Source organism: Dendropsophus ebraccatus, chromosome 5 (genome assembly GCF_027789765.1).
Source record: "Dendropsophus ebraccatus isolate aDenEbr1 chromosome 5, aDenEbr1.pat, whole genome shotgun sequence".
Classification (NCBI taxonomy): domain Eukaryota; kingdom Metazoa; phylum Chordata; class Amphibia; order Anura; family Hylidae; genus Dendropsophus; species Dendropsophus ebraccatus.
Genome location: NC_091458.1, coordinates 152,073,874 through 152,086,074, shown reverse-complemented (window position 1 = coordinate 152,086,074; position 12,201 = coordinate 152,073,874). Strand labels below are relative to the sequence as shown.

Sequence of the window (12,201 nt, the reverse complement as noted above, 5' to 3'; positions counted from 1 at the left end):
TGCAGTACTGGCCGGGTGATCTTTACTGCTGCTGAATTCGGATGCGGGCGCATCCCTGCACATCTGTATCTGAATTCTCCACTGCTCACAATGGAGCGTGCAGCTGGAGCCGCATGCTCCATGGTGTGCACTGACAGGGTTTTCTTCGGCCACTATTCATTGAATAGCGGCCACAGAAAACTGACATGTCAGTTTCTTGCGGCTCCACTAGGGCGCCTTAGAAGGCAGCACTACGTAAGTTCCGTAGTAATCAAGGCCGTTGTTACAACGGTCATGATTACTACGGAACTTATGTAGTGGGAACATGGCCCAACACTGTGATTGCAACGTGATTGAAATGTTTAAAAGGTTGATGGCGGATCCGGCTGCTGCTTATAATACAGTATGTTATGCCGACGATATAGCGCATAGTTGCTGCATGATCCATTTTGTAGTAATATCTGTAGGTCAGGGCTTCTCAAACTGTGAGGTGGACTTCAGCGTAGCGTCGCCACCATGTTGTTGGTGAGGCACAGATGGGGAGGCAGTTTTTACTAAAGCAACTATTAGCCGTCCTTTTCCTGCCTGCAACAATCACATTACTGACTCATGTTGTACATATTTCAATGTTATACAGAGTTTAAAGTGTCCCTGTCATTTAAATTTTTTTGCAGAAATCAATAGTCCAGGCGATTTTAAGAAACTTTGTAGTTGGGTTTATTAGCTGAAAAATGCATTTTTATCATGAAAAAGCAGTTTGTAGCTCTCCCCCCTGTCTTCATGGTTCTCTTATGGAGAGGGGAGGGGTGGAGGGAGATCAGGCACCAAAACAGGACAACAAAGAGTTAATTTACAGTTACATCACTGGGCTATCTCCTCTGAAGTCAGCACTGACCTCTCTGACCTCTGAATACTGGTTTTCACACCGCTCCCACTGTGTAATCCTTTGTTCTCTGCTGCCAACTAATCTCCCCCCCTCCCCTCTCCATAGTGTAAAAGAGTCGAGATTTCCTGATGATGAGCAGTGAATGAGAGAGAGGAGGGGGGGGGGGGGACCCGGGGAAAGTCTTTTTGAATGCAGATAATGGCATATTTGCCTAATAAACCGAATTACAAAGTTTCTTAAAATCGCCCGGACTATTGATTTCTGCAAAAAAAACACCAAAAAACGACAGTGACACTTTAAAAGACAAATGAAAGGAAGATCTGTGAAGCCAAAGTTTAAGAAGTCCTGCTTTAGGTAAGAGAGAAAGTAATACTGATACAGTCTCCATTTTTATCTGTTTTACTAACGGTTGTATTGTGTAACCAGGTTGGTGAGTTGGCCGACAGTCTCCAGGATGTATTCCTGCTGTCTCTGCAGCAGGCTGTTGTTATGCATCGCTTCATTGAGTTGTTCTCCCAGTTCTCCGATCAGGTCGCTCTGCTTGGAAAGTAACTCTTCTACGTGGAGTTTCTCAGCTCTCAGGACTTCGATTTCCCCCTGGTGTTTCTCTTCCATCTGCAAAACTTTATTCTCTAGAAAACTAAAAACACAGAAAAGTCTATAAAGATAGATCCTGCCCAACTAGGATGCCGATAGAGATAGAGCAGAAGGGATGATCTTTCATGCCCCACAGCACACTATGAAGCTTGCGTCCGGAGCCGCTCGCTTCATAGCGTGCACTGACATGGTTTTCTACGGCTGCTATTCACTGAATAGCGGCCGCAAAAAAACTGACGTGTCAGTTGTTTGCTGCGCCGCGAGGGATCCCAGCCGAAGCGTATACACATGAAACCTGACATGTATCTATTCACAAAAAGTACGGCCATTGTTGCCGATTGCAACGATGGACGTACTTTTACGAAAAGATACGGTGTGTGAACATAGCCTAAGCCAAAGAACAAACTTCTCTGTATTGCAAAGAACTTAAAGGGAACCAATCACGCTGAAAATCCATCTTAAGATAATGAAACGTGCTGGCACATCACCCAGCACGTTTCCCAAACATCCCCCTGTAACCTCCGTGCCCCCCTCCATCAGTCAGTAATCTTACTTTGAAGAAGTCCCGCGCTGTATGTAAATTTCCAGCAAGTAGTCACGGTGGGCGGATTTAGTCATGGTGGGCAGAATCAGTCACAGGTCCTGGGCGTCTGTAATGGCTGTAATCACGCCCAGAGGGGCGTGCTTGAAAGGTCTGCCTTCCATCCACGTGACCCCGCGGCTTGCGTTTCACGTTGGCTGCACGCTGACGTAATCCACACGCAGCGCCGACGTCTTCTGGAGTCTGCGCATGCGCAGTACGTTGGTGTCGTCTCCCGCAATACTGCGCATGCGCAGACTCCGGGAGACGTCGGTGCTGCGTGTGGATGACGTCAGCGTGCAGCCAACGTGAAACGCAAGCCTCTGGGCGTGATTACAGCCATTACAGACGCCCAGATCCTGTGACTGATTCTGCTCACCTTGACTAAATCCGCCCACCGTGACTACTTGCTGGAAATTTACATACAGCGCGGGACTTCTTCAAAGTAAGATTACTGACTGATGGAGGGGGGCACGGAGGTTACAGGGGGATGTTTGGGAAACGTGCTGGGTGATGTGCCAGCACGCTTCCTTATCTTAAGATGGATTTTCAGCGTGATTGGTTCCCTTTAATATTGCAGCATAGTTGAATAAAGCTGACGTGCAACTATGGTAAGCATGGATGGTTATGGATATGGGTCTGAATATACTAAGCATTAGAGTAGTGATCAAAGTTAATTTTAGCGACAGTGCCCATATAATGAATATAATAATGTGCCCAAATAATAAATATAATAATGCACCCATATAATGAATATAATAATGTGCCCATATAATGAATATAATAATGTGCCCATATAATGAATATAATAATGCGCCCATATAATGAATATAATAATGTGCCCATATAATGAATATAATAATGCGCCCATATAATGAATATAATAATGTGCCCATATAATGAATATAATAATGTGCCCATATAATGAATATAATAATGTGCCCATATAATGAATATAATAATGCGCCCATATAATGAATATAATAATGTGCCCATATAATGAATATAATAATGCGCCCATATTATGAATATAATAATGTGCCCATATTATGAATATAATAATGCGCCCATATAATGAATATAATAATGTGCCCAAATAATAAATATAATAATGTGCCCATATAATGAATATAATAATGTGCCCATATAATGAATATAATAATGTGCCCATATAATGAATATAATAATGTGCCCATATAATGAATATAATAATGTGCCAAAATAATAAATATAATAATGTGCCCATATAATGAATATAATAATGTGCCCATATAATGAATATAATAATGTGCCCATATAATGAATATAATAATGCGCCCATATTATGAATATAATAATGCGCCCATATTATGAATATAATAATGCGCCCATATTATGAATATAATAATGCGCCCATATTATGAATATAATAATGCGCCCATATTATGAATATAATAATGTGCCCAAATAATAAATATAATAATGTGCCCATATAATGAATATAATAATGTGCCCATATAATGAATATAATAATGTGCCCATATAATGAATATAATAATGCGCCCATATTATGAATATAATAATGCGCCCATATAATGAATATAATAATGCGCCCATATAATGAATATAATAATGTGCCCATATAATGAATATCCATAATGCAGCCCTGGGTTCCTACCTGTTCTTCTCACGTAAATTACTGATTTCTTGACTCTGCAAAAGCAACGCTTTCTCCAACTTATTAGTGGATAGGGAGTTCTCCATCAATTGGACTTCCAGCCTATTTGTCTGGTTAAGGACCTGTTATTTAGAAATGTAATGTAATCAATTCAATAGGAATGTAAAACATTTACTACAGTTATTTAGGGTATCCCAGTATTAAAGGTTATCCCTTATCCACCAAATAGGGGATCACTAGGGAGGAGGGCCAACCAGTGGGGTTGGCATGAGAAGGCAGGACAAATGTTTCCTGGCCAAATGGAGTGCCAACATGCATACTCTAGTCATTGTCTATGGAAATTCTGAACATTGGCAAACTGTTAGGAATTCCTGTAGACAATGAATGGAGTGGTGGCCAAGATTGTACACAGCTGTTCCATGTTATCATGAGGATGGAGAACTCAGCCGTTGGACCCCCACTGATCAGCTCCAGTGGATAGGTAATCTTGAGATAACCCCTTTGAATTCACCCAAGATTTACTATGTGCAAAAAGCCATGATAGCCAAGAAAAATTTTATTGAACCTGGTATATATATTTTTTTAATAATATGGAAAAGCAGAAAGCGCAATGTGGAGAAGAAACGGCATTGTATGCAGGAACAGGGCTGCGGTTCAAAAGGACTGGCTTCCCCGTACCGACGCTGTTCTATGTTCAAGACTTAAAGCAAATGTACAAAAGTTTATTAGGTGTAGGGTTACAGAGAATTTCAAGTCTAACAGGGTACTCTGGGCAAGGGCCCTTTTTGAGATATGCCTGGAGAAGGGTTGTTTGAAAATAATAAAGCATACTTACCTCCCTGGCTCCCATGCCGCTGCCGGTTTTTACTGCTTTTGGGTTCTGGAGCTGTGACATTGCAGGCCCACCCAGCCAATCGGCGACTGAGGTGGTACACCACTGCAGCATGTCACCGCATGTTCTTCTCCATGGTCACCCAAACCTTCGGCCGCAGAGTGGGTCGTGTGAAGTTTTTCCCGATATGTTCTACCATTCATGTAGACCACTTCTCTTTTTATCAATATTTTTTACAGGTTATTTCATACACTTTCACCTTCACTTCCCTTTATACCTCTTCATAACTCTTATAGGCTGCATTTTCTCTTTTACATGAGAGGTTTTCTATGGGGATGAGCTCCTGCTCTGAACAGTTCCTGACATGGAAAGAGGTGGCAGCAGAGAGCACTGTGTCACACTGGAGAGAATACAGGACATACAGCAGCTGATAAGTATGGGAAGATTTGAGATTTTTAAATAGAAGTAAATTACAAATCTCTATAACTTTCTGACACCAGTTGATTTGAAAGAATTTTTTTTACCCCCGCTGGAGTACCCCTTTAAGTAGTACTACACTACAGCTGTTTTCTGCAAACAGATTTCTATAGCCTATTAACCCGACATCATAAAGCTCTTTAGAGCATAGAAACATATTATTCAATGTATGTATGAAAGCCATGAGAGCAGCTATTTAATATTAAATCAGTCTTTTCATAGAGTACATAAATGTGCTAGGATGACATAGGAATCACGTGAAAAGTGGTCGATTTAAAGCAGAACATGTCATATTGAATAATGAAAATGTCTCCGAATTCACAGCAGACTAGAGGGTAAGAGAGCGGAGCAGCGTAAGGAGAAGAAGGGCAGCAATAATGTGCAGGACAGGACAGTGTTAGTGTTAGGATTAGCCCAAAAATGTTCTGAATGCAACCGGATTGTCATAGAGAGCGGAAAACAAAGTCCTAGCAAGTAGGAACGGAAAGAATAAATAAGGGGAAAATAGATGTAACAAGCGTAGAAGATATAGATGCACTGGGGGACGACAGGTAGGGGACGGCAATTCAATGGATGACCAGAACTGTTAACAAGAAACTGCAACCTAACCAGACAGTGATAGATGATCAAGAGCCAGAAGTGGAAAATTCTCACAATATCTGGTCTCCAGGATTACAGTTGAGAAAATTAAAACATTTAAAGGACACATATATATATATATATAGGACAAACCAGGGTACAGGATGTTTCTAGTTATCTTAACCCATTCACGACTGTAGACTTAACTGTATGTCCATTTTTGCGGTGTGTTTCCACTTATGGACGTACAGTTACATCCGTGGATGAAACAGGCACAGAGGCTGTGCCCGTGCCATCCGTGTCGGGGCACAGCTGTCAATGATAGCCGGGCAACTGCTAAGTCGGGTTCTCAGTTCTCGGCAGTTCATCCTATGCTGCAATAAGTCTCTTGTCTTTTTTTTTTTTTCAATCTTATAATTGGTTACATATCTATGTTCTGGTATAGTTTCTCTTTGAATCAGAGTTGATCTCGATTACTGAAATCTTGTTCAAAGGAATGTCATTGTCTTATTCTTTTCTTTACAGTAATATTTAATGATTATATATGAAATTAACAGACCATTTACTGTTTTTCAGTTTTCCATACCTGGGTCTCGACTTCAGCCAGCTTCCGTGTTTGTTCTACTGTTTGTGTTATTAAATTGGTTCCGATATCCATCATGATGCCGCTTTGGTTCTGGTCAGCTGATAGATGGGAAGCTGCCATCTCACCTCTGACATTTTCCTGGATGTAACTTTCCAGCTGTAATAAAAGTATGTAACAATTACAAGAATGCAAAGGTAAATCCTGTAATACACATGAGATAGCTGAACATATTGGGCCAGATTTTCTAATGTGTTTTCAACAGAATTTTGGAAAAGTGGCCCACAGGACTTTTCTCAGCCCCTATTATGCATTTTAGAGACTTTCCCACCACTTTCAGACACTTTGGCAGACTTCAAGCCAAGTAATAGATGGTGTAAACTTTGCACAAAAAAAATAGACAGAAAAGAAGTGCAGAAACATGAAACAGTCGCAGCTCAGTCTGTTGAAATGCACCGGCTTTTTTGTCTGCTGATGGCCTAAAATAAAGTACTCATTGTAACGCCCATGAGTTGCCGCTACTTTGTTCTGCCTTTTTGGAGTCAATTATAAGTCTATGGAACCCATTTCCTGCAATGAGACAGAGTCTTGGTAAGGACACCGATCCATGGAGTGAAGAGCACTGCCACATGCTTCACCCGGCTTTATTTAAAGATCAAAGGGGGTCTCAGCACTGAGAAGCCTGTGTGACTAAGGCATGGGGATCAGTCCATGAAAGAAAGGAGACATGGGAGCAGTCTGTGGATGGGGGGTTGGAAACAGTCTATGTGAGAGAGGAGGATATGGGAGCAGTCTGTGGATGGGGGGGTTGGGAGCAGTCTATGTGTGAGAGGAGGATATGGGTACAGTCTGTGAATGGGGGGGTTGGGAGCAGTCTATGTGAGAGAGAAAGATATGGGAGCAGTCTGTGGATGGGGGGCTTGGGAGCAGTCTATGTGAGAGAGGAGGATATGGGAGCAGTCTGTGGATGGGGGTTTGGAGCAGTCTATGTGAGAGAGGAAAATATGAGAGCAGTCTGTGGATGGGGGGGTTGGGAGCAGTCTGCGGATAGGGGGTTGGGAGCAGTCTATGTGAGAGAGGAGGATATGGGAGCAGTCTGTGAATGGGGGGGAGGTTGGGAGCAGTCTATGTGAGTGAGGAGGATATGGGAGCAGTCTGTGGATGGGGGGTTGGGAGCAGTCTATGTGAGAGAGGAGGATATGGGAGCAGTCTGTGGATAGGGGGTTAGGAGCAGTCTATGTAAAAAAGGAGGATATGGGAGCAGTCTGTGGGAAGGGGGTTGGGAGCAGTCTATGGGATGTTAGCATGAGGATCTGTAAGCTATTGATATATGATCACATGCATACATTTTTTTTTGCTTCTTTTGGAATCTCCCCGATTTTTCTTTTCAAAAGTTGCAAAGTAAAGTGCCAAAGTAAAGTCTTAGATGTTTCTTTGCTTTTGCAGTATATCAAGTACAACATTACTGTACTAACTTTCCGAAATTTCTTTGGCTACAGCTCTTGACCTAAAAAAAATCACAAGTCTCACAACCGTATCACTAGCCAAAGGATTTCTCAGCCATGTTATCCTACAAGTATTACTCCTTCTAAAAATAGTAACTTTGGAGCCCCTCTGAACACCGGCCCATCTGAACAACGGCCATGTGAGAACAGAGCCAATACACGAACTCTGTAGAGATGAAATTCCATGTCAGTTGCCAGTGTGTTTGAAAGGCCTGCTGAGGTGAACGATAACATGATGCTTATATGACATTGAATTTGCATTATCCTTCCCACTTAGGGCCCTATTACACGGGATGATTATCGTGCGAAAAATCGTTAAATCGTTCGAATTTAAACGATAATCGTTCTGTGTAATTGCAGGCAACGATCGGAAAATCGTTTGTGTGTCGTTGATCGTTGATATAGATCTGAACCTAAAATTATTCTCAATCGTTCGCTAATCGTTGGCTGTAATTCCACGTTCGCTCAAGTTCCGCGTTTTTTCACTAATCGTTCAGTGTAATTGCACATTGTTCATTGTTTTTCTGGGATCAGAAGGAATAAACGATCATAGTAACAATCGCAATAATGTTCATAGTAAAGATCGTAATTAACGATTATCGTTCTGTGTAATATGGTGAACGATTTCAGGTTAACGATAAACAATCTCGTTTGTGATCGTTTATCATTAGTCGTTAATCGTTAAAAATCGCTCAGTGTAATAGTACACTTAGGCTACGTTCAGTAGTTTTTCAAGAGATGACGTCTGCAATCATCTGCAACCTGCGTTCGAAATCTGCAAAAAAAATTGTCTGTATCACATCCGTAATCTGTATTTTTTGTGCTTTTCACGCATTCCTCTCTTTTATGGATCCACAATCCTTTCCGAGAAAAAATAGGACATGTCCCAGTGCAGATGATGATTAGCTAATAGAAGTCTATGGGAGCCATGTTTTTCACTGACGTCACGAATCCCATTTAAACTAGTTAATTTGCGGATACAGATGCACCACCGATGCAATAATGGACTGTTATAGACCTATATACAGACCTGAAAAATCACTGAATGTGTGAATGAGGCCTAAGCTTACAGTTTGCAATGATCATTAGGTGCCTTGATGATTCTTGCACAATTTTTTTTGCAATTTTTTTGCCTATAACAGTTAAAAAAAAAAACACATTCGAGGAGCAGTGCTGTGCAATTTTTTTTTAGCTGAGAGCATGTTATGTCTTTCATTCTCTCTCTCCCTGGCCAAAAATCACCCCAGTCCGGAGTTCTCCCTTAAAGTGAACGTACCATCAGGTACATTACTTTTTTTTTTCCTACCTTAGCTGATTGGAACTGGTACAGAGATCCCGGTGGCAAGGTCCTTTTTTCGAACCGCCTCCCGATTCCCGCACTTGACACTATTCTTTTGCCATGGACTGGTCCGGTTCTATGCACTGAAGGTGGGCCCGCCGCCCCCCGGTGTGACCATATCTCCTCCCCTCTGTGAGAAAGCTCCATTGATTCTAATGGAGCTGCATCACAGAGGGGATGGAATATTATGAATAAATTCACATGAACCAGGCAACTGGATTCACATATTTTTTCCTATTGCCACAATTAGACGGTCTATATATTGTGAGCTAAATCCTAGCGTGGAGGGCTTCCTGTAGTTTTATATTATTACTGGGGGCCTAGAGGTCACAGTCCCTGGGCACATATTTAAGGTAATGTCAAACCGAGCATTGCTGCCCAATGAACATGTCAGAGCTTCTTCCCGGCAGCCTCCTTGTAGCTATAGGTTCTCACCTCTTTGTCTCCTAAGACAAGAGGTAAGATAAATATGAAAATATGGGAAGAATGTCAGCCTCATGATAAATTACCAGAAATACAAGCTGTATTAAAACCATTCCTGCGTAACGACAGAATGTACGGGCAATAATTCATGGCAGTCAACGGTGGACGATTGTGGGAAGACGTGTGACGCTCATCATTTGCTTGCAATTTACATTCATTATTTTTTTTCTTTTTAGTTATCATGCTGTAAAATAAATCGTTACTAACTTTTATCCAGATCCAGCCTCCTGAAGGCAGCTATATAACAGCTATACTTACTGTATCCAGGTCCAGTCTCCTGAAGGCTGCTATATAACAGCTATACTTACTGTATCCAGGTCCAGTCTCCTGAAGGCAGCTATATAACAGCTATACTTACTGTATCCAGGTCCAGTCTCCTGAAGGCTGCTATATAACAGCTCTACTTACTGTATCCAGGTCCAGTCTCCTGAAGGCAGCTATATAACAGCTATACTTACTGTATCCAGGTCCAGTATCCTGAAGGCAGCTATATAACAGCTATACTTACTGTATCCAGGTCCAGTCTCCTGAAGGCAGCTATATAACAGCTATACTTACTGTATCCAGGTCCAGTCTCCTGAAGGCTGCTATATAACAGCTATACTTACTGTATCCAGGTCCAGTCTCCTGAAGGCAGCTATATAACAGCTATACTTACTGTATCCAGGTCCAGTCTCCTGAAGGCAGCTATATAACAGCTATACTTACTGTATCCAGGTCCAGTCTCCTGAAGGCAGCTATATAACAGCTATACTTACTGTATCCAGGCCCAGTCTCCTGAAGGCAGCTATACTTACTGTATCAGGACCAGTCTCCTGAAAGCAGCTATATAACAGCTATACTTACTGTATCCAGGCCCAGTCTCCTGAAGGCAGCTATATAACAGCTATACTTACTGTATCCAGGTCCAGTCTCCTGAAGGCAGCTATATACCAGCTATACTTACTGTATCCAGGTCCAGTCTTCTGAAGGCAGCTATACTTACCTGTATCCAGGACCAGTCTCCTGAAGGCAGCTATATAACAGCTATACTTACTGTATCCAGGTCCAGTCTCCTGAAGGCAGCTATATAACAGCTATACTTACTGTATCCAGGTCCAGTCTCCTGAAGGCAGCTATATAACAGCTATACTTACTGTATCCAGGTCCAGTCTCCTGAAGGCAGCTATATAACAGCTATATATACTGTATCCAGGTCCAGTCTTCTAAAGCTTTTTAGTCTCGTGCTGGTTGAAAAAAAAAGACTAAACACACGAAGCCCCAGCCACTACAGAGAGTCACAGCTCAATGTGTCCATCAATCACATGACTGCCTTCTCTGTGAGTGCAGATGACCTGGGAAACACCAGACTTCCTGTGTTTAGGCTCTTCGGAAAAAAAAAAACTCAATACACAGTAAGTGCCGTGTTTTCCATGATAACTAAAAAATAAAATAAAATAATGAATGATAATTGCAAACTTGCTTTATATCACATCTACTGCTGATTTAGGTTTTGAAAGTTATAATAAGAGGGACACTTTAAATGAAATATTGTTTGTTATCTATCCATATACACTATAGTAAGGAAACTAATTGTGTGCATACGGAGTGCCTACAGTTTGCCCTTTAAAATCCACCAGGTTAATATGCTGTACTGATGTGCAGACAGAAGAGGGTCAAGAGAGAGCAGGAATGGAGTCTATAGAAGTGGTGTCAACATGACACAGTATGAGGGCCTCCTGGACGTCTGCTTTCAGTATAGATGTCTAAGAGGTGAAGCAGAACATCTGGATTGTAAGAAATATGCATAGAAGCATACATACATACATACATACATACACAGGACTCATTTACACATCCATATTTGCAGCCTGTGTTTCTTAAACATATTTTGCCAAAAATGGGATAGAATCTCTATACATGTTTTTGCCGGCCATTGAAAGAACACCAAACAACCCTTCAAACCCTGCACTAAGCATAACACAGTACATTAAGCCTGATTTAAGATCTCTTGCCATTTCTGGCAGTCATAACTTTTTTTTAACTTGATGTCAATGTAGTATATAAAGGCTTGCTGTTTCGCTGAATTAGTACTTTCCATTTCAGGAAACGTATACATTTGTGGTGTCCTACCGCGGGTGTTGCTGTTGGTTACACCCCTCGCAAAAGCCTGTACTTTTAAGTGTAAGTGGTAATGTAGCAGTACCAGAGTTTTGCCACTAGATGTCATTGTTATAAGTATGTATGTCTAGATATTGCACAGCTGTAGGAACTAAAGGGTTATTGTTTTGTTTATGTACCACATGGATCTTTACACCAATGAGAGTTCTTTCTCCTCTTCACCTATCATCCCTCTCCTTACTTCTTCACACGCACTCCTCACCCAGCAGTTTACACGTGCTGTGGGAGGGAGGTCACATGGGTATAGGAAGTGTGGGGTCTTTTTGCCTTTGGATTCTGTAGAGGAAGGTGGCAAACTAGGATGCTCTCTACAGCAGTCAAGTTGGGCCCTGGCTCCTGCCAGGTCCCCAGTCTAAGTTGTGGTCTAGACGGACAGCACATGCATCTAGACACAGTTTCTCTTCAAGCAACTTTACGACACACTATGCAGTGTTACGCTTCCACTAGAGAGGAAAAGTCAGGGATCATCTCAACTCACGCTGTGGACAAAGAGGAACACAGTGCAGGACAGTATGCACAAAGAAGTAAAGGAACTGATCTGGAT

The 12,201-nt window shown here is 41.8% G+C and overlaps 1 protein-coding gene across 1 annotated transcript in view; it reads right to left on the bottom strand.

Moving 5' to 3' along the window:
• Positions 1 to 12,201, bottom strand: part of LOC138793908 (angiopoietin-2-like) — a 36,031-nt gene that overhangs the window by 14,637 nt on the left and 9,193 nt on the right. The window contains exons 2-4 of the mRNA XM_069972646.1: positions 6,174 to 6,329; positions 3,700 to 3,821; positions 1,273 to 1,505 (exon numbers count right to left, since the gene is read on the bottom strand). Coding sequence (XP_069828747.1) covers positions 1,273 to 1,505; positions 3,700 to 3,821; positions 6,174 to 6,329 — 511 coding nt within the window. The remainder of the gene's footprint in view (positions 1 to 1,272; positions 1,506 to 3,699; positions 3,822 to 6,173; positions 6,330 to 12,201) is intronic.